The 23,431-nt window shown below is 48.3% G+C and overlaps 1 protein-coding gene across 5 annotated transcripts; it reads right to left on the bottom strand.

Moving 5' to 3' along the window:
* Positions 1 to 15,015: 15,015 nt before the first annotated feature.
* Positions 15,016 to 23,147, bottom strand: LOC119450490 (serine/arginine-rich splicing factor 3-like). Of its 5 annotated transcripts, XM_037713961.2 has the most exons (7): positions 22,997 to 23,147; positions 20,945 to 21,139; positions 19,437 to 19,529; positions 17,281 to 17,310; positions 16,312 to 16,696; positions 15,473 to 15,581; positions 15,016 to 15,265 (listed from the first exon to the last, which is right to left on the bottom strand). In XM_037713961.2, coding segments are annotated over exons 1-5 (471 nt in total). In that variant the 5' UTR covers positions 22,999 to 23,147; the 3' UTR covers positions 15,016 to 15,265; positions 15,473 to 15,581; positions 16,312 to 16,545. The 5 variants fall into 5 exon arrangements, with proteins under 5 accessions (XP_037569889.1, XP_037569888.1, XP_037569891.1 ...); XM_037713960.2 differs by having other exon boundaries at positions 15,016 to 15,581; XM_037713963.2 differs by lacking the exon at positions 16,312 to 16,696.
* Positions 23,148 to 23,431: the final 284 nt, after the last annotated feature.

The following is a 23,431-nucleotide window of genomic DNA, read 5'->3' as shown; positions in this document are numbered from 1 at the left end:
TCCATCCACCCATCCATCCACCTGGGGACGCAGAGCTTAACTAGCCAAACAAGGAGCTAATATTGCAGTGGTGGGACTCCTGCGCCAATTTGATACAAACGCAAATTCCTGCGCCAAACTGCGCTAAATACATAAAATTGACCGAACGTTGCACCAGAACGACTTCGGCATACGTGCTCCGGCAGTGGCCGCGAACAACGAGCGATTCGTTGTCCGAAAAAGAGTGCAGCCGTTCACATTCCGCACACCGCGCGACGGCGCCTACCGCACAGTTTACCAATTTTCGCGCTTATAATTCGGCGTTTCCGGAAAGTGGCAGGCCCGCGCGCGGCCACTCCCGGCTGTCGTCACTGCTGTCGGAACGGCCAGGGCGGCTGTATTATTATGATAGCAATTATATGCACACTCCAGGTGGATTTTTGCCGTCGATGTCACCATGATGTTCCATATCAAGTCCAAGAGCGATAACACCGTGGCCGCGCAACCGTATGCTGTATGTGCGAGTGAAAGCGCGCGATGGAAGCCGATGGTCGCGGCTCAATCTGGCGTGCACAAGACAGGAAAGCTGAGAAACAAGTCGTCTTCCGTCGCGCGAAAGGCCGTGGGGGGATGGGAGGGAAGAAAGGAGGGGGGAGCGGCGTTGTTCTGCGGCAGCAACTACGTACTTCGCGACCGCGCGAAAGAGGAACCGAGATCGCGGCGAGGAATGCCGGGAGGCAGCGTGGGAGGGAGGAGGGGAGCGGCGTTCTACTCCGGCAGCAGCCACGCGTGCCCTATCTTGAAAGCTATCTGCAGACGGCTCATACCTTAGTGCGTGCTCTGTTCTCGCCGCTCAGTTTGCGTTCAAGCGATAGATGGTACGAAAGTCGCTTCGCTCGCTGCTGCTGCAGCGCTTCCTCACGCCAGCGTTTTGACAGCGTGTGTCCGCGCTCATCGAGTGTTATGTGTTCATGTTTGTCTATGCGCGCTGACACCATGCTTTTAAATTTAGTTAGTAAGCGAATATTTGTAAGTTTATACGGCCGATAAAACTACTATCCTTACTTCGTCTACTAATTTGCTATCGCAATCGATGCTTCAGCTTTCGGGCGAGACTGCGACTTTTTTTTTTTAGTGTACTAGAATGCGGTTGAGTGGGCCGAGCGGCGCGGCGCTTCCTAGCTAAGGCGCTAAACAACGAAAAGTGGGATGAGGGTGCTGCTTGCTGCGAGCGAACTAGATATTAGGGAAGCGCTGTTGTGATCGGCCGTTTCATGTTGAAAACGGTCGCTCACGAAGATAATGAATGAGCCGTGAACGAGCCGTGAACGAGCCATCGACCCCGTCCAAGCCACCCGACGACCATGACGAATCCGCCTTTTTCATTTGCCTGTGCTGCCCTCTGCCGCGCGCCGCTGGAAACGTTTTGGTAGGGTGCTGGGGCTTTCGCCGGTTGATTTGTGAACCTGCGCCCGTGTTAAGTGCGCATCGGTTGTGCGTTTCGTGGATCGCGAATAATTATTAATGGCTTCTGGGGGGCAGAATGTCGTTCCTGGAAGCCAAGTAGCACTCACCAACTATATATATGTAGGGTGAGCAGTCTTGAGTGTGCTGTTTTGTTTACAGTGCGGCCGATAAAGGCACGCTGAGTTCCCTCTGCCGTAGCGGCTGCTTTGGAGTTTCTTGGCGCTAACTCCTGCACTTGCACCTCGCTTTTTTTGTAATTCTTTTTACACATTCTTTAGACATTTCGCATAAATAAGATGTTTTCGAGTGCGCAGCCTTCCGCGTCGAATTTAGCAAAGCGATGCACTTGCTTACATCGGCATCTACAGCCACAGATCGTTATAGCGTCAAAAAATAGGGGAAAGGTGCATATATGAAAAGACGCTGATATGAAAATGCGCTGATATGAAGGAATGTCAAAACGTAGAATAAAACACACATATCTGCTCATATGAGCCGCGTTGTTCCATCGTGAGACGAGTCAGTATGAGCGGCTGAGCCACTTAAACAATGGCGACTGTGATCCAATTAGAAATATCGGGCTGTGAATTTATTACTGATTCTCGCTTTTCTTTAACTTCGCGATAGTTAGTTCGCGCGTGTCATAAAGCATTATTAGAGAAAACTGTGCTCGCATAAGCGCTCATTTAAAGGTCATGTTCTCCTGCAAAAACACGGATGCCATCGCTGACACCGTTGGTATATATAACTGAGCGAGGCGGCTGTTATATAATGCTGCTGTACCGAATGTGAAGTCTCTTGTTTCGGGTTTGACGCAGAGATAATGAGTACATCTCAGGAATTAAGAAATGTGTCAGCATGCCAACACGTAATAACCCACCCATCTACGTTGCGAATACGACCGGCAGCCTACGGGATCGGTGACGTACAGATGTTGGCACAGCCGTTGGGCACAGCGCTGTGTCCCCGCTTGCAGCTTATTGCGTACGCGGCGATCGAAGCGAAGGGTAGTTTATTTCAAATCGCTAAGGCTAGAACTGGACTATAAAAGCAGTTTCCTTCATCCTAACTTGCTTACTTTTCAGTATACCGGTCCGCCGGTAGCGGGTGCGCGAACTCGACGGGCCAGGCCTAACCTTCGCTGAACAGGATCAACATTGGCTCAAACTTATGTGCACGGATTGAGAGGGTCGAATCTTGTGCATTTCAACTTCGTAGGCATGTCTTGACTCACTTTGAGCGCGATTATTTATATATATACCAACGAAGGCGTTGCGGCTATTGCGTTATTGGTTCGACGGCCGATCGCGCGGAGTTAAATTGAACGATGGTTATCGGTGCCGTCGACAAGAAAGCCCGTCGCAGTACGACAACTCGCGCTCGTCGGTTACGTCTTGTAGGCCTGGTATGATAAAATGGTCTCAGCGACACAGTGCTGAATGGTCAGCCAATCGTAGGCGTGCGCGTCTTGTCGGTCTCGTATCGACCCAGTGTTACCGCGCCTTGAACGAGTACGTGAAGTCGGGCACACGCTGCCACTACCAGCAAGCGAGGACCGACGCTGCAAGAAGTCTTCGTCAGCAACTCGTTTTTAAGTGTCGTCCAAGTGTAACGCAAGGTTTATCGATAAATTTGCTATTACAGCCATCAATGCAAGGCGGCAACTACGTGGTTTCCTGTGCAGTCTAGACGAAGCCCTCACCGCTTTCTGTTAAAAGTGGAGTTGCAGTCTTACACTGCGCACGTTTTCGGTACCGCACCGACGTCGACCTACCAGTGAAGTTTCAACGAGGTGCACGGCACGAGTTTGCACTTGCACGCGTGCGAGCGCATTTTTTTTTTTTTTCGAGGGACGTTCCCCCGAGACGGGGCCGCACGGCCGCGCGCGCGACCCTTCCAAAACGTTTCGCGACTAATCCGCCAGGGCAGGGCGCATGCGCCGTAGCGCCATGAAAAAGGCGGATTATGGCCGGCAGTTGGGCTCTGCCGGGAGGGGACCTTCCTGCGGGTGAATCGTCATCCGCCGCACTGTCGCGCCGGAGACGGGGTCAGTGTGACCCCCCTCCCTTCTCCCCCGTTCCTGCCCAGTGAGGTGCAGGTGCATGGCATGAAGCTCTCGTCGGAGAAAAAGTGCCACGAACCTCCGGATTGGCGGCACATGGCGAAATCCGTCTCCTGACGGCGGATTGGGGGAAGACCACGGGACAAAGGGAACGAAGGTGTTAAAAGACGACGACGCACGCTCGGTGGCCTTCTTCGAGAGCTGGCACTTAAGAAATTCAAGAAGTGTTGAAGATACATGTTTTTGGTTCAATTGAACCAAAAACATGTATCTTCAACACTTCTTGAATTTCTCCTGTAAATATGTAATATAAACGTGTGTATTTCGACGTCTTGGGTGTCGGGCCCAGCCCCACGTCCTCCGCCTGCGGAATGGATACCACGAATCCTCAGACCCCCGAGTCGCAACAGCGCGCGCTGCAGCTGGTTCAGCTGGCGGGCGTTTCTGTTCCCAGGGCCGGTATAACGTGAGACTATTCCAGTCTGTTTTTATGCCCAAATGGGCGATGCCTGACCCATTTTGACCAATCAGGAAGGGCTATAGGCGCATTTGGAATAAAAACAGATTAGAATAGTTTTATGTTAAAGCAGCCTAGGGTCGACTGCGGCTCTCTGGGTCTGCAGGTGGCATATAGTGACCCAGGAATTGTTACCGCGCCGATTGGGCCCAAGGAGGCTTAAATAAAACTTGGAGTGGAGGGGACGGCCCTGAGCTGAAGCTGCGCGCCGCCATCTTGGCATAGGCAGAAAGTGCGCCTTCTGCCACAGCAGCCGCAGTGCGTAGTCAGTGTGGTGGCGCCCGGACGTTGTAATCGTTGCATCGTGCGTTGCGTACGGCTGCACAAATCGAGCGAAAAAGGACTCTGGGATTACGTTTCACTTGTAAGCAGCACATTTTGAACTTCATGAAAACTTCTCTGCATGTCACAACACATGCTGACAGCTCGCAATCTGTCGGCAATTTCACATCTGACGGTCATTGTTTTATCCAAACAGATTTCCTAAGGACCCAAATGTGCGAAGCACGTGGGAGCGGGCTGTTTGGCGGGAAGGCTGTAAGCAAAAAGACGGCCATTGCATGTGTTCGAGGCACTTCAAGCCGGGTTGTTTCGACCGGACCGGGCCGACGATACGGTTGCGACCCGGAAGTTGTCCGACTGTGTTTGACGCATTTCCAAACCACCTGCAAAAGCCAGTTAGTACACATTCTTGTAATAATTGACATCACCAGTGCGGAGGGTGAATAGTGTGGTCACATTTGACGCATTTTAACTTGTTCGGTACTCAAATAATACGTTTTTTTTTTTATGCACAGTGGTAGACAATGTCCTTGACTTCAACCAGAGTGACTTTCAAAAAAATTAGAAAAGGCCTTTTTCAGAATACTATTTTCAAATTTCGATGTTTTTGGCAAGCCACTTATGTTTCAGTTCGATTTTTAAATGTAACAGTGCGTGACAAAGCAACGAAAATTATTTCTAAATAATGTGAAGAATTAAAAGTTTATGTGCACCGAGTTTCATTATCCTCATTTTAATTAGTTTAGAGCAATAAATTCCTGAACTACAGGTATTTTGGTTCGTTTACCATTTTTGTAGCCAAGTGCAATAAAATAGTCATAAGGTAGTATTTTACTTGTTCTTCGTGGGGAAAAAATATTGTGATCGATATGTGTACCATTGTTTCTCTATGCGCGCTCAAAGTTCAGAAATCGCAAAACTGGCGGAAAAGCATTTTCGACGGCCGAATTTTGTTCATTTTATTTTTTCAGGCGAACGAAATTTTTTTACACAGAACTAAGTACAAAATCGTTGTTCTGGGCCCAAAACCTGCGCCTAAAGTAAACTTCATCAAAATCGGGAATGGTGACCAGGACCACCTGTTCGCTCTTATTTGGATTCACCCTGTAGCAAATTAATGTTGCAGTCACCGCCTATATTAAGGGTCAGTTTATTCTAACAAATTGAAGTAGTAGTTCTTAGAAGGCAAGGAAGCTTTCATTATTCCCTTCAGGCGGGCGGTACAAAGCTACGAGAAGACTGGATCCATGTTTCAGTGTTAGCCAGTAGCGCACCCAGGATCTTTACCAGGGGAGGGGGGGGGGGGGGGGGTATTGACAGTTTGCCAATACCATCTAAATAGCACTAATTTCAATTTCCTCACGGGAAATTGTCAAAAAATGCGCTTTTTGCGAGGGTGCAGACGATTACGCGTCTCACATCTTAGTTGCAGTACTCAAATGCGCAAGGAAAGAAAAGGGGTTAAACAAAAGGGGGGGTTAAGTCGGCCTCAGGGGGGGGGGGGGGGGGTTACAGCCCCGAACCCCCCCCCCCCCGGTCGGTGCGCCACTGGTATTAGCACTTCATAATATAGCGTAATCATTGAGTAATGAGTAATCGTTGAGCAAACTGCATGAAAGCCCCTCCTCCGACACAATTTGCAGCACGTCCCTACCACGACGATGCTGTTGATTAATGAAGCTTCGGTACCCAGGCAAGTGCAAGACATCTTCAGACACGTACCATGTTTCGCTTATCGTGATAACGTCAAAAAAGAAAGTAAATTCGTTTACAAGCGCAATTATTTGGTCTTGCTTGTTTTTGCCGATTGGGCATTGAAATGCAAGAAAGTAATGTGGCCGGTACCAGTAGGGCAGGCAATGGTATGTGATAGCGACATATTCAAAGGAAGTATAGGTTAAACACACGGGCCACGCATCCCTCCTAGCCACGGAGTAAGAATATTTAGGCGTTGACACTGCGTGTGCGCGAGCGAGCATCCAGAATATGTTCGGCAGCGCGCGGGCGCGCCAAGTAGCTCTGCTGCGAGCAGACAGATGGCGCTGCGGTCAGCGGTCCCAGCTTAGCGGCACCGACGAATTGACATTCCTCGCCCTCCCATAAATTTTCGTTCATAGTGGAGTGAGTAAAACTCAAAGCGCGCAGGAAATTCGTTATTTCCGATTAACATGATAAGTGTACCAGGCTTAATGCTTCGCTAACATTAAAGTATATTTTGCAGGGCGTAAATGATGTGAACACAGATCGATCGGGCACATACGCGGAAAGTTTTTTTTTTTCGGGGGGGGCTGGGGCCTGATCAGCCTACTCATGTACGCACATATAGCGCCTACCCATGTACGTGTATGTATGCGTATATATATATACAGTTAAACCTGGATATAACGAAATTGACAAATTCCCGAAAAGCTTCGTTATAAAGAGGATTTCGTTATATGCAGGTTCGGCACGAAAATTCGAAAAAGAAACGCTTACCGTATTTACTCGATTCTAACGCGCCCTCAATTGTAACGCGCAACCATTTTCCGTTTTCGTCGAAGCACTCATCCTTGGAATGTCACAACAGGTACCGGATGCGTGGACGCGTGTCGTTTCGCACAAATGCGAGGCATCGGAAACGAAGAGCAAGCGTCACGATGGCGTCGTAGCGTCGTATAGTGTTACAGTAGAACCCCGCTGTTGCGTTCCCGGGGGCTGCGTTTTCCCGGCTGTTACGTCGTTTTCGGCCGGTCCCGGCACAGCTCCCTTAGAACCCAATACATAGGTAACCCCGCTGTTGCGTCGCAACTGTGGGACCGTTCCCGCGTCATAAGTTGCAAACTGCCACCCCGCGCCGGCCCGAGCGGCCATTTTGACTTTTCATGTCGCTTGGCTTGGTGGCTTGACGATGGCATTGGCCGCCCGAAGTGCCGGGGGCGACAACTATGACGTATTTTCGGTTTCCGCCAGCAAAAGTATGGTCCTTGAGATTCGTATTTGCTATATAAAGATGGTGTCTATGACGCGTTGTGGCCCTAAAATTGGTTTTGGCTCATAGATATTCCGTAAAAAGTCCAAGGGCGATAACGCAGTCGCCGCGCGGCGTATGTTGTATGTGCGAGTGAAAACGTGCGAGGGGAGCCGACGACCGCGTCAAATCTCGCGCGCGCAAGAAAAGCAGGGAGGAAGCGCGCCTTCCTTCGTTGCGCTCGAGGCACCGGCGAGGGAGCGAGGGGGGGAGGGATAGCGGGGCGGCATTGTGCTGTACTCTGGCATCAACTGCGTACTGCACGGCGGCGCGCCTCGCGCGGGCTGTATCTTGAAAGCGATCTTCGTTGGGGCAGGGTCTAGCTGTGTAGGTGCCTCGGCGGCTCGTAGCTTTATGCGTGCTGTGTGTTCTCGGCGCTCAGTTTGCGTTGAAGCGATAGGCAACAGCACGAAGGTCACTTCGCTCACTTCTCCAGCGGCGCTTCCACACGCCGCCAGCGTTTGAAAGCGCGTGTCGCGCTCATCGAGTGTGATGTGTCACAGCGTGTACCAGCGCGTCGGCAACATCAACTGGAAAAGGAGAGAGTGCCGGCTTGGCGGGCTAGGCCAGCTGCAGCAAGCGGCAGGATCAGGTTTGAATGAAGGGAGGGGGAAAGGTCACGCCCGCGGCGGCAAGATCGCCGGGTCGAGGGATGCAGGCCATGGCGCTGAGCCGTGCTCCCTCAAGGGCTGCAGAAGATAGCGTCAACCTTTCCCTTTCCTCACGAACCACTTACTACTGCAGGCCCACCTCGCACACGCACGCACGCACACGTGCGCTCGCTTCGCATTCCGTCGCGGCGGAGAAGGTGCTTCCGGTTGCTGCTCGCGCAAAAATGACAAAATTTGGAGTGAAATCTCTAGGTTGTCGGAGGGGAAAATTCGTTATATCGAGGGGGTCTCCCGCTGCCACTTCGTTACGTAGAGGTCTCAAATACATGTGCTTCTATGGAGTAACGGCAGGGAATAGAAAAACTTCGTTATATGGAGGTTCGTTATAAGCAGGTTTAACTGTACGAGTATGAAATCTGCCGTAAACCTCCACGATCGCCTCCTATCGCCATCTATAGCCGTGTACAACTTTAGAATGTAGCGACATTTGCCCCTCAAAGGCGGATGCACACGAGTGTCCACCAATGGGCGCGCACTCTAGACTGACGTCATGAGCCAGACGGTCGGTGACCGCGCCGGCAGAGGACATGGCAGCCCGCGCTTCGAGCTGGGCTGAGTCGCGTCAGCGGGACTATTTCTTCAGTCGCGGTGGCAATCGAGCTGCTGCGCTTCAGTGATCAGGGCGGGGCACCTCTCCTGTCTTCTTAAGTTGTAACCGACTTTTTTTTATATAGTTGCAACGCGCGAAAGTATGCTGCGCAGGAAAATTAGCAGTGGAGCGCGATCGGAATCAGCGGTGAATGCGATTGCGTCTCAGTATTAATTACAAAAAACTTTCAAGTTGGGGGTGCGGCTCTTACACGGATTTATACGGGAAGAATCTTCGTGCAATTGTCTTATGCTTCGCTATCACCAATACTGCTTCGCCTATGCGACGAAACGGCAGCCTCCTTTTTTTAAATTCCGAGTCCTAGTAAAAGCTCTGCTGCGCATGACTGCTATTCTGATTTCGAGTGAATCCGGCTTGGCGTCACTTCGGTTACTAATTATATATATTTATGAACTCTGCATGCACGTTGCGATGTTTCCATCCCCAATAAATGTTGTAAATTATTATGTTTCTTTTTTTTTTCGGGAGTCGTTAGCATTACCTACTGGAAAGAGAAGCAATGCTGAGACACATCACTCAGGTGCATTTCACACACCGTTGATAAAAGACTCTGCCGAAGGGGTCACTGAAGTCTGCAGGTCTTTTTCAGTGTCGAAAAAGCACGCAAAGCAATTCGTAGCGAGTTGAACATACAGAAACGTATTCATTCTCTAGACATAGGCTATCCATATCATTAGAAATAATTGTTAGTTGGCTACCTCTTTCTCTTTCACAATATCATAAACATTGTCCTGCGTACACATTGAAATATAAAGTGTCTGTGCATGGTGTTTCACACTGGAAATTAAAATAACATGCTAAAGTGAAAAAATACGGATGAGGTAGGTGCTTCTAATGCACTTGTTTTCCTATTGTCAGGATTTGCAGAAATAAAGCAAAAGTATGAATAAAATACGTGCACATCCGCGTCAACAATGATGCCATTAGCTTGTAGCCACATTCACTGGTTAAGGAAAAAGGTAGAGGCAACTCAAAAGAAACCATAAATGATTTGGGTAACAGGACTCTGGTAATGACATTGTAGGAGGGGGGGGGCTTCAGCATCGCCGGGGGGGCTGCCCCCCCCCCCCCCCGGAAAACTCCGGAGGGGGCTCGAGCCCCGGAGTCCCCCCGTAGTCGGTGCCTATGATCGGGCAGCACTCAAAGCCCACTCAAATTCGGCTCGTGCGCACAATTCGTTTCGACCGGTCTAGCCGTTCATCCACGCATATAACATAAAAGCGTTAGCCCGCAAGCTACCCCTCGATCAAAATAAAATAGTGACTGCACCGGAAAATTTTTTTCATGCCAATCGCTGCTTCCATTCACACTCAGAAAACTGTTCAAGCATCGTTGCGCGAATTCAGTGTGGCCGCAATATAAATGAAACGGCACAAGATAATTTTAGCACAATAATTGCTTTCATGGTCGGACAACACTTATGTATCGTATTGACCAACAGAATGCTGTAGCAGCAGTTTTTCATGTTGGTCTACAATTTTCGCATCGACACCTTTTAGATAATTATAGTATTTGAAAAGTCGATTCATCAAATATAAATTATGTAATTAGGCAGAATGCAAAAAATAATCCGAGTATTGGCAAGCGACGACTAACATTACGTTGGTTCTGTCCAGCTACGCGACATTGGCATATATTTAAATCTTGGTGCATGATAGTTGGGACACCCTGTATATATCTTATACATGCAGAAAAATTTCCACAAACTGCTGTGGCACACAGCAGTTTCTCACACAGCGTTTTTGTTGGTACACGGGTGCGGCTTTCTTCCGGAGCGGCTTTCGAGGTTTATCTGACCGTCTGAGGTACTTTGGACAGTTCAGAAATAAGGTGGCAACTGCATTTGCAGACAGAACGAGGGTCTTTGGCGCATCAAGTAGCACCTTTTCATCGAGCTCCATGTAATATGCCGTCGATATCATATCCTCTGAAAAATGCTTGGCACAGAAGTGATCGGTAGGCACTACAGTTCAGTCTGCCCTCGGAATTGCACGGCGCCACTGCTCTAGACGACCGCAGTCCGATGGCGCTTTGAATAGAAGCAAACGCTCCGCACAAGTCCGGTTATCCAAGATTGCAGTTCGGAACAAAGCACTTTCTACCCATTGCAAACACTCCTCAGAAGGCCGCTGCCACCTTTGTCGAGGGCCCGTGGCGACAATGCTTTGCGCGCGTGGCAATACCAAAACACAAGCTCATGAAGAGAGGCCGGATCTTTAGGCATTAAAAAAGCGCGTTTTAGGCGCCAAAAATAGGCAGGCAAAACGTTTTAGGCTTCCAACGTCGTAAATATAGTCACAATAAATGTTTACATAAATGCAAATAATTTCAAACGATGACGCGCGCCGCCTATATCTACGATAGGAAAACAAGAAATGTTGTTGTCTATGATGGCACAAAGGCGCCACCAGTTGAACATAGCCGTGCAATTGTCCCATAAAACTGCTGGACTAATGACGATCAATTGGCTTCATTCAATAAGCTCACTGCTCATATACATGTTCAATGGCCACTGTACTCGGGCGTCGCATATAGTGAAACAGGCATGAAAAACAATACTTGAAAGCTGGGCATACTGATTAAAAAAAAAAAACAATACTTTATGTCTGCCTGACGCAATTAAACTAAGACACGACAAAAGCAGACAAATAACAAATGCAAGAGAGACTACAATTTATTAAGAAATTAGCATATTCTTACATGAGGACTGTTAGGTGCAACTCTTCGTAATTTTCTCATATACAATGACACTATCCGAATTGTACAGGCCAGACGTCCCAACACTGCCAAATACACTTCCGCCCATATGAAGCGCACGTGTTTGAAGAAATATGTTTGGAGAGCACGAGGAACGTAGTCGAAGAATCACTGTGAAGATTGTGGAAACAATAGCAAACTACCACCATCTCCAGATTTTCGGATTCAAAATTGTGCCTCTTGTCACTGAGAATGATCTCGTACGCTGAGAACAAATGCCCGACGGCGGTGAACGCCTTAAAAAGTAAATTACAAGCAAAACAAAAGCCGCGTGCACATCACATTTTTCTTTCTTATTTTGCTCTTCACTTTCCTTTCCCCTGACGGCTCTCCGCGGTTTCGCATTCGCCAACCGCTCGCGCAATGTCAGCGCGTCGGCGTATGCTGGCCGTCGCATCTCATTTCAATGCTGCTAGCAGTTGTTTTCCGGGAGTTGGTTGAACTAAAGGACTAGGTTGAACCCCATAGAGTTGCGAACAGTCAGTGTTGCCCAGTAACATGAATAACGGTCTCTAACTGCACTCGAAAGCGAAACTTGAGGCTAAATAGTGTTCACTATAGGCACCGATATTGAAAATAGGCATTTATAAGCATTTAGGCACAAACGCCAAAATAGGCATTTATAGGCACTACAAAACACTATAAAAGCCCTTCTTAACCCTTTAAGGCCCAGTGATTCCAAATGGAATCATCAATTTTGTAGCTCAGTGGGCAACACCGGGTTAAAAGAAAAAGGTAGAGCCCTTGCTCTACATATGCTGGCAAGATGGTAGACTCAAGGAAGTGCTGTCACCTCTGAACGAAAAAAATAAAAGAATCGCTTGCACTGTTCCTGCCATTAGCTGAGATCCCCTCTTCTTTTCACCGTGCAGAGGTACGACAATTATTTTATTTGTGTATCGAACATTTCTATTTGTACTATTAGGTGCTATGCTATCCCTTCGCAGTAAATTTATTCGGCAAAAAGTATTTGCGGGTACCGGAGATCTTTGCGAATCTTGACAAGCAAAACAAAAGCCGCGTGCACACCACATTTTTCTTTCTTATTGGAATCATTGGGACGTAGCGGCCCCGACTACTCACGCGATACATTTTCGATTGACGTTACCTCGCTGACTAAATCGCGTGTTTATTCGCGCTCAAACGGCGTTTCCATGCTGTACTTGGCCATGCTTTGGGCGCGTGTTACCCTGATATTTCATTATCGCGTCAGGAGCCTGTATTATTGGTGGAGCCATGCTCAGCTTTTTGTGATTTCATGCTGTTGATATGAGCTTATGCCGTGTAGATTAACTTTTTGGGGGGCAATTTCTTTCGGAACAGACGGCGACAATCAGCGCATGCGAGTTTTATTGGAAAAAGAAAGAAGTCGCGAAGCTTGTGCTGATCCCTCGAGGTGACATTGATTCGTCCGATGAAAAAGAAGTCATTGCTCAAACTATAAAAAATAAAAAATGTGCTCTTACTCCCGCATTCGGTGCAAGAAGTGTGGCGCACACCTCTGCCTCAACAAAGAAAACAATTGCTTCAAAGAATTTCATCTAAAATAGACTTTTCACGTATTGCTTGAAACGACGCATTTCAAGTCCACCAAGTCCCACTGATTCCAATTGGAATCATTTAATAAGTTTTGATTGAAGAGTGTGAGCACAATTTTTTTTTTAATTTTTTTAACTACCACGATCATGCACATCTCAAATTGTAAAGACCATTTTTTTACAATGAACAGAATTATAATTTGGGCCTGAAAGGCTTAACCTCTAATTCATGCTCATATATCAAAGTGGGGCGATAGGAGCGCAAGGAACAAAAAATGCATTTGCCTAAAATCCGGTGTCTACTCATGAAATGCATGCTAACAAAAAGCGTGCCTTCAAAACGACGCGGCCGCACATGCCAGCAGCGGCAGCACGTGCCTTGCCGCTGGGACTGGGACCGCATTGCACATCGCCCTCTATGACGGCACCGACCGAGCTGTAACCGAGTCGAACATAATCTGGCTGCGAGCAGGCAGCGCTTTTGCGAGCGTTGGGGGGGGGGGGGGAGAGTGTCCAGCTCTGTTTACTGTTCTTACACCGTGCTTATACGAGATCTTCACGAGGTCCGCCTCGTTCGATATATGAATAACCCGTCAAGAGGTCTCCATTTTTCACGCAAGCACCTTCCCCTTCTTCACCCAAGCAAAGCTCCACTTCACTGCTTTCTTAACGATCATGCCAAGAAGTTTTTGTAGTTGGGGACACGAACGTTCGTTTACAAACAGACATATCGGTAAAGCCAACGTCTTGAGTTGTCAGCCTTGTCCTACAATATTGTTCTCAGTTTAACGTCACACCCAGCACATCACCAACCTTTCCAAACACATTCCCGAGATTTTCGTTCTCATTGCATCGATTTCCCTTCAACGTTTTGTTGCGCGAGTATTGATCCTGCGTTGACGTGTTTGCACGCACTTTTTTTTTTTTTTTTTGGTGCTTGAAGTTCGAATAGTGGCTCTTGCGTTGCTTTGAGTGCAGTATTTTCAGCTTTTACCTTTCACACTCAGCATGTCCTCGGTACTATTTGCTCATCATGAACTATATGCTCTGCTTGAGGTCTTGCGATTTCTTTGCGAAGGTCCCATTTAAGGTTACCTAGTTCACATTTTGAGTTCAGCGACGTTTCCCATGACTCAAAAGCAGCAGTGCCAAATAGAAAATGAAGCACAATTGTGTGGAGGCACAATTTGTGTGCCTCCACACAAATTTCCTCCCCCAAGAAACGGTAACAGTTGGCAAAAGACGCAGCAAAAAAAAAAAAAAATTAAATTAACAGAAAGGAGTATATGTCAAACCTGTGAAATACACAATAAACATCAGACAACCGACTTCGTTGTCCGCCTCCACTGCCAAATGACGAGGGAAGGTTCCACAGGTCCTTTTTATCAGCCCAGCGAAGAATTCACGACGTAAGTGATCCATGCAATCCCAACTCGCAGCTGCAGACAGGAACGCTTGTAGTCTCCGTCTCGCCCAACACAATCGCACAATGAAGAACGGAATTCAACACAATACCCTGCTTGCCTCAGAATGTATCAGTTTGCCGTGGCACCTGTGAAATAGACAATAAACGTCAGATGAGCAGACTTCATTGCTGCCTCCACTGCCAAATGATGAGGGAAGGTTCCAGCAGGTCCTTGTCAGCCCAGTAAAGAATTCAGTGACACAAGTGATCCACGCGATTCCAACTTGCAGCTGCAGACAGGAGCGCTTGTAGTCTTCGTCTCGCCCAATACAGTCGCACAGTGAAGAATGGTATTCGACACAATACCCTCCTTTTGCCACAATCAGTTTGCACGGGTACCTGTGAAATAGACAATGTCAGACAAGCCGACTCCAGTTGCTGCCTCCCCCACTGCCCAAAATCGCATCAAATACTTTCCCAGAGGGTTTTCTTGATATTTGATGGGATTTCTCCCAGTCTAGTGAGATACGAATTACCAACTTTATACAGTGTTCCTATTCCCTTGCATAGGTTAACAAACCCCATTACTCTTGGATTAACCACAACAGCTTTCTTTACTGCCATTTTCTCTCTGCTTACAATATCAGCTACACAGCTCCCGCACACACTGTGAAAGGGTGAACCATGTAGCAGTATGCACATAAATAGGCAAAGACCAGCTGACGGGGTTGGAAAAGGCTTTTATTGTGATGTCTTGCCAATTTATGAAATAGCTACACGACACTCATGACCAAGGTTTTTGTTTTCGTAGTCTTTTTTTCTTAGCTGAAAACAAACTTAACATGACAAAAAAAAAAAAGTTATGGAATCACACATGCAACGTGGTGGAAACTGCATGTCCTGCTTCCTCAGTCTTCCCACAGTCCATCGCAGGATGCCAGCAGCACAGCAGAGTGGCCAGCCCTCGGCCCTGCACAGTTGGGACGCCATGCTTGCACTATGCACACCGTTGTTGGCTCTCGAACAAGCCAAGAAGAGACATGCGATGCGAAGGCCAGTTGAGAATGCTTTTAAGCTGAGAGGCGTGTGAACAGCGCTCGGAGCAGGACGCAGCTCTCTGCTGGCAAGTCGATGCGAAGGTATCTGCAGTGCCCTGAAATGCAATAAAACGCCCTACCTGTCAACGCCTCTCCCGAGAAAGTGAGCGGCTTCCAGTGGACCTGCGCAAGCTGCGGGAGCGGCTACGACTGCGGCTTCGGGAGTAACGCCTTCGTGGAGAGCGAGACCTGCAATGACAATTCAGAAATTGAAGCACCCCCCACACTTTCCTTTCTCTAATCCTTTGCCTCACCAGATAGCAATTACCTGCACCTCTTTTAGGCATTCCAAACTCATGCATCTGCCAAGCGGTGCCTTTGTAACAGGCGCTATTTGACATTATGCAAGCTCCGACAGCACCAACCAAGGTCTTTTTGTCAGGCAAATGATCACCTCGCAACAGTTAAACTAGCCTCGGACACTAATGTTTAAATTCCCTTCTTGAGAAACCCCATGCAATCAATGTGCGACATTCTAACCTCTGAATGAATGCTACTTCACTTTCAGCAACAAGCCCCATCCAACACAATTCGATGCTTTGCTTATTAAGCTCCTAGATTACACATTATCAAACTCCCTCCACTTTGAAGCCATCCACCACATTGCTGCATACACAAATCTGAACACTAACAACCAACTGCTTCAATACAGTCAAGTGCTAAATGCTGTTCTCAGAACCCTTAAGTATTAAACATGTCATGAATACTTGCCAAGCTACGCACAAAAAATTCTGGTGCGAGGCGGCAAATATAGAGCTAGGCAAACAGCTAAGCCTTCCTGCAAGCCGCTCTCTCTGAATAGCACTGCATATCCTCCAATTCTGCACTAGGGTTGGCCCACAACAAGCTACAAGAGAGGGTCACGGAAGGTGCCCCTTTGCAACCCCCAGTGACGCGAGAATGACAGCAAACGGGTAACCTGTGCCAGTGGCAAAGAAGAGCGTTGAGCGCCGACCGGCCAGCTAGGCGAGCGGTGGCGAGCGAAGGGGGGCACGAGAAGGGAAGAAGGCGTCTGCCACCGAATGCGCTGCCATCCCCCAGCGGAAGTGTGTTGGTTGGGAAGCTGTTGGCGCTGGCATTGCTGCCTCGATTTGCTCGCACAGGGGCGGCGTCCCGACGTTTTCTCTCTCAAGGGGGTGAGGGGGTTGGTGGCTCAGCCAGCCGCGTCGGCGGCAAACCCTTCCCGCGCAGCGAGATAGAAGTGTGGCGGTGGTTGTTGTTGACGAAGGAGAAAGGTGGTGGTGGTGGTAGGTTGGGTCACTTTAGTCCCTCGGGGGGCAGAGTTAGAGATGATGTCGCATGCCCTGTAAGGTGCCCCATCATGAGAATCATTACAGGAACCTGCACAGGAACGGCCCAGACGCCAAACCCAGGCATCAAGTGTGGCTACACACCACACAGGGCCGTTCAGGAATTCAGAAAGACAGACAAATACAAGTTAACACACAATTAAACAAAGGCCTCTGGCAACAGGGTGTCTTAAAATGATGCGTACTAGAATGGATGCCACAATTCATCCACAAAACATACTGCTAGGCAACAATTTAAAAAAGTTTAATACATCAGCATCATAAATCTCAAGTCGCGGCATAACCATTCAAAAACCTTTGTACACAACTGCCTGGGCTTGGGTATGGCCTTTCTCAGATTTGCAATACCAGTAAAAGGGTAACAATAAATATGTTCCTCATATCGCCCTTCCTCTAAGACTAGCAATCAACGGACACACCTCCCACCACCATTTCAAGCATAAACCTACAAACACAAAACAAGACAAGCAAGGAGGTGAAGAAACCGAAGTGTGGTAAAGCCAGTTCTGCAGTTCTAAGCAGTGACAAAAAAAGCACATGGACAGCACAGGCACACAGCCCACCTGGAAGAAACCTACCTGGACCTTTTAGCTCCGTAACCTCCGTAGCTAGAAAAGCAAAAAGAAAAGAAAGGAAGGAACACTGATTTTGCATGCATTTTAAAAAAATCTAAACGCGCAGACTTCCTTGTACACATGGTGACATATTCAAGTTCCTGTGCAGGTTTGAACCATTAACCTTCCCCACAGAAGCATCCAAATGAAGCAAGAAAAGTTTACTGTTCGAAAGGTAGACCAACAAAGGCAAACCAAATCATGAAACGGCAGGCTGACTCAATGGGAAAAAAAAAAGCTAGCAAACTGCAGTTTAAAAATACAGCCACAATAACATACACCCTCTGCAATTACCTGCAACATTTCTACCTAGCAATAACCAGCACTGCCACAACTGCCTACAATTTCTCCATAGCTGTAATGAGCTATTGCAGGCTGGCCAACATCAACACTGTCTTTAGCTAGTGACCTAGAGAATCGATGTGGTGGACTATCACAACTCACGATAATGTACAGTCGAATCCCCCTACAACAAATGCCGCTACAACGAAATTTCCGCCACAACGAAGATTTTCCGATTCCCCATCAGCTGCCCATAGAACGTAATACAAACAAAGTCCCTTCATAGCGAAGGCATTTTATTCGGTATTTCCGCTTCAACGAACTTTTCGAGAACGAAACTGGGACTGAAATGAAATTGGAACTGCCGAGTAGTCAAATGAAAAGGCCCTTCCAAAGCTGTGACGATCATATGTCCGCTTGAATGACGTTTTCGCGAACGAAATGAAATTCAAAGTACCGATTTAAGCCACTGCGATACATAGCCACACGTGATCACACACCTGCGCGAGACTGCAGGTGATCACTTCAATTGCTGCCGTTTTCTGTGGTCTGTGTCCAGTCGAAATGGCTACGCCAACGAAGCGTAAATTTCTCGAGGAGAAGGCACATATGATCGCCGAGGCAGAAAGCGGAAGGAAAAAAAATGGCAGTTTCGCCCGAAAGGCGAAGCATCGACTGCAATAGCAGATTAGTAGACAGCTATACGAACTAAGGATAGTAGTTTTATTGGCCGTATAAACTTGTAAACATTTGCCAACTAAATTACCGAGCACGGTGTCACGCGCGCACAGGTTAACATGAACACATATCGCTCGATGACCGCGGAAACTGTGTCAACACGCTGGAGTGAGAAGGCGCAGCAATAGCAGCGAGCAAATTGACCTCCGTGCCGTCTCTCGCTTCACCGCAAACTAAACGTGGAAAGCACAGCGCAGCAAACTCTACAGTCACTAGTTGCACTTTGCCCGCATCGCAGATCACTTTGAAGATGAGGCCCACGCAGGCACTCACTTGGTGCCTGTCGCAGATTGCTTTCAAGATAGCACCCGAGCGGCCACGCCACAGCCGCTGTTGTCAACAGGATGCTAACGTCTTGTCTGGAGAAAATGACAATCCAGTCGACACACCGACTCCAGCGTCTGCTTTGAAAGCAATGGATCCTTTTCACCTCATAAAAATAGTTATCAGAACCCACGGCAATGACATTGCGATGGTTCTTTTAATGGACTGCGGACTCTCTTAACGCCTTTGCTTGCCGTGAAGCGTAAGGAATTCAAGCTGACCGACTTCTAGAAATAAACCTTCCGGTAAGCGCAAGCTTGCCAACTTTGTCATAAATATGCAGTGAAATTGTGACAACGCAAACCGCTTCATTGCGACGGTGCATGTGCCGCAAAATGAGTGTTCCTGCGATCGGCCAGGCATGCGCGTTGGGTTAGGCGTCTGCCGCACTACACGAAAAATACTGTAACAGCGGTGCGAAATGCATTCTCTCGTGAAGTTGACACTTTCTCGACTGCCTTCGGTACGTCTCAACCTTTGCCCCTACACCATCGCAAAGATTTCCCAGACGATGGTTTCGGTTTTGTTTGCGGCTTTGCCGTTTGGCGTACGTATACATACCAATTTCGCGCCAACGAAGTTCCGCCACAACAAAATTTTTCGCGTGTACCGTGAATTTCGTTGAAGCGGGACTCGACTGTACTGCCACAAAAACGAAAGTATCCAGTGTGGACAAGTAATCCGTCCTTCAAGCCTCTCAAACACTGCCACTTGTTATCTATTGGCACGAGGCATTCAGATTTCGTAGGGAGGCTGAGAAAGCAACAAGAACTTACCGAGGTGGCGGTGCAGCCGGGCGCCTGCTAGCTCCGCCACGGCGCGATCGGCCATGGGACATTTCCACCCTCACTCTTGTTCCGCAAAGACGGCTGTGCAGTTGAAGAAAACACCGAGATCCAGTTAGCCTCAAATTACCCCACAGTATGCAATACAGGATTATCAGACTTGTCAGATATGCAAGTGGGCTGAGCGGTGCAACAGCCAAAATAGGATTTGGAGCAATTTTTGGAGCAGGAAAATCCAAATTTGGAGCAGGTTACAAGAAAAAAAAAAACATTATGGAACACTAAATCCCAAATTTGAAGCAGTTTCACAAAGAACGCTTACTCATAAAACGCCATAAAATTTACCTCGCATAATAAACGCACACCCCAACTTTGCATTGGATTTATGGGAAAAAAAGTGCATTTCTTATGCGACTATATACGGTAATTCACATTAGCAGCACAGGTGAGGGCAGGGGCGCAATCGGAGATCGTTGTTCAGAGCGCACGTTGTTTCGCCATGCACGGTTGACCTAGGCTGTGCCCGGCGAAATGAATGCGCGCTCCGAACAATGACCTCGACTGCACGCAAAATTTTCCACCAAACATGTGGAAAGTACACATGCATTTCTTCGCGAGTGGTTGCCGTTCGTTTTTTTTTTTTTTTTTTTCACCGACTGTGTCCTCGACGTTCCGGCAGTAGTCGAAACACGCGACTGTTTGACAATCTTTTGGCGTTTCAGCGGTGTACAGCAAAGATCAGCACCATTTCATTACAACGCGGTGCCTGTTGCCGCATGAAACCGAAGCCTTCCTAGTTTTGTGCATTGAGCCACCTACAAAGCTCACGCTGTCAGTGCAGGGTCGCTTGCTGTACCGTACAAGCGAGTTTCCCGTAGAGTATTCGTACCCGCTCCGCTCGTGACCGCGTGCACGGATACGGTGAGGATCTTGTTGAGTGAACGCGGCAATGGCGAACTGCTTTCGTTACTGCAAGCAAAGCGCGCTCCGTGTCTCCGAGAGATTTTACTGCATATACAACACGCTGCACTGCAACCAGCAGCAAAAACATTCTTCGGCGCCCACCAGCAAACACACCGTCTCGACTGCGCATGTGGTTGGATCTCGTCTGCGCTACTGGATCGGGCTGTAGTGGATGGCGACGTCCAAGCTGCAAGTTGCCAACGCGGTCTTTGTTTGCCGCTAAAACTAGCGTAACCGAGAAATTTCGCGGCTGGTCGGGCATTTTGGCACAATTTCAACATATATCACGGTTTTGGCGCAGCTCAGCCCAATATAAAATTGTATCGAAATTGCGCAATTGGCACAGCTGTTGCACCCCTGGTGGGCTAAAAAATGTGATGAGCCACAGCTTGATGGCTGGGCAGTAAAACTGTTTTCAGCCTTGCACGTGATGCTTGGCAAAACAAAAAAAGAAAAAAGATAATTAACAGAAGACTGGCTATTTAAACACTGCAGGTCATCGGTGTGGTAAGGAAGTGCAGCCCTGCCCCACTTACCTGCCATCCAGGGCACGGCAGGCATCTTCAGCGTCACGCGAGTCCTCGAACTCGACAAACGCAAAGCCCGGAGGGTTGCGGGCCACCCAGACATTGCGCAAGGGGCCGAACTTGGTGAAGGCCGCCTCGATCTCGTGCTTGGCTGCCCCGCTCCCCAGGTTACCCACATACACCTTGCAGTCAAGGCTCCACTCCCTGTGAGCAACAAGGGGACGCACTTCAAATCTAAAGCAATATCATGCATGTGAAAATCATCGCTGACAAGAGTCAAAATTGCATTATGCCCAGTCTGGCGTGCGTGCCTGCGAACTTAAAATTTTTGGGAAAGCCCCGCGGACAGGACGCAAGGGGATAAGAGGAATGGCACGCATTTCTCTGAGCACACACACCTTTTGCGGCATACATACACAATTTAACGATAGTTTATCTCTAGATGTAGCATGGAAGCAGCAGCAAGCAGTAACTTTACTTTTGCCGATATGTCCTGCTTCCGAAACTTTCTAAATAAACTCGTTCAAGTTGGCATATGCCGCCTTGTTATAGAGGTCGGCACGGATACCAATACAATTTTTTTTGTAGCCATATTTTTTCTTTTTTTCAATCACGCACCACCCCATTTTTTTAGAATTTTTTTTTAGCAAACAATTTATTCTTCGTAAAACTTGACGGCAAGATTTGTAAAATCGCATAAACAACTAAAATTCGTAAGCTTAAAAGTATAAACCGCATGCGCAGCGATCTTGGGCGCGATAGCGACAAGCGACGCGATGGACATAGCTGTCGCGTTCGCTCGTCGCCTACAAGTCCATGCGAGCGACCAGACAAGCGACGACTTTAGAGCGACGTCTCCCCGGTGTTGCCGGTATGAGGGCAGCAAATACTCGCCGGAACTTGCGTGACGCGTGCTTTATTAATTTAAGTTGATGTGTTTTAGCGTAAAGAGCAGCAGAAATATTTCTAAAGTTGCACTACGTTATTATCCTTGCACGTATCAAATCTAGCATACAAGTCGTTACGTGCGACAATCGGTAGTACTTGGCTGACTTCGGCTTTCGACCAGTTTCGGCTTCAGCGCTATTGGCTAGTCGCTTATAGCACTTCCGGGCTACGAGCGACAAGAACGAGTGATCTGTTCGCGCGACGACCCGTTTCGTCGCTCGAAGCATGTCGCGCACAAAATCGCTCTCATGCGGTTTGGGCTTTAAAAGTTCGGGAGAGTTGGCGGGTACGCCATGCAAAAACGAAACTACTCAACGCGGCCTCTTCGCCTGTAGGCAAATTCGAGCTGCATCAGCCTGGCTAAGTAAAGAGAAGTCGAACGGCCAACATATTCGTTTAACGATGAGGCTGCGCGATTGAAGGCTGATCTTGCGAACACTTAAAATCACATTGCGGGAAGCGCACGACATAATCCGAATATGCACACCGCCAGCGCAACACTCAGAATGATCATAATGCGGCTCATCGATGACACGAAAAAGGTCTAAAATGGCCAACGAGAAATTCACGTAGCCTACAGTGGAAAAGGGAACGAGCCAGCCGTTTTCCGGTAGAACGAGTACAAGCGCGCGCTACGAGTGTTCGTGGCGGTGCATCGTTGATGCAACCACTACTAGCGAAATGCTCGACTGTTGTAGAACACAAGTGGCATCGGGCCGTTGACGCGCGCACATAACACACGTGCCGCGGAAGGCTCAAGCAACGATAACAGCTTGCTCATAAAGTCATGGTCATCCGCCTACCACCAGCTTAAATAGATAACATCCCCGCTCTTAAACGCAACACATTTGACCGTCGAGCGGCGCGTATTTTTAGTGAAAACAGCGTTGGCTTTTCTTGCGCATGCGAAGTATTTCAGTAGAGCGTGTCCACAGTCAATGCCACAGCGCACGGTCGAGTGCACCCACCGTAGACCGCGACGAGGCGTAGCTACGACTAGGCTTAGAACGTTTTGTGTACGCCAACAGGAGCAGACGTCGCACCATTCCGCTAAGTCAAAAATCGGCACACGCTATTCCACCGCATCGCGAAGGACATAGGAGAGGTACTCACATTTCGTGAAACTGCGCCGTCCAGTACTTTCCACAGAAATCTTTAATTCGGCTTCCGGCCTACCACTGCTCCCACAGCGATCGACGCAATGCCTTGCAAGCTCCCGGATGAACAGCAGGTGAGCAGGCCCCCTACTGGTGGCAGTGCAGCCAATAAGACGCTGCGGCGAGATGGCGCTATCAATCGTTCGAAATTACTGGAACCGTGCCGCTGCCGCACCGATTGCTACTCACCATAGAGTTTCATATTACTATAACTTTTAGAAACTCTATGCTACTCACCCAAATGGCCTTGCTTAGTGGTATTATGGAGAATGCGAGAGGAACTTGTAAAGCGTGCAATTCTTTTTTTAGCGTTGCTGCGTTTGGCCAGCAGTAACGTTGTGATCCAATATACACAAGATTCGCTTGCAAAAAAAACGATTTTTTTTTATTA

Source organism: Dermacentor silvarum, chromosome 4 (genome assembly GCF_013339745.2).
Source record: "Dermacentor silvarum isolate Dsil-2018 chromosome 4, BIME_Dsil_1.4, whole genome shotgun sequence".
NCBI lineage: Eukaryota > Metazoa > Arthropoda > Arachnida > Ixodida > Ixodidae > Dermacentor > Dermacentor silvarum.
This window is presented reverse-complemented; position numbering and strand designations above follow the sequence as displayed.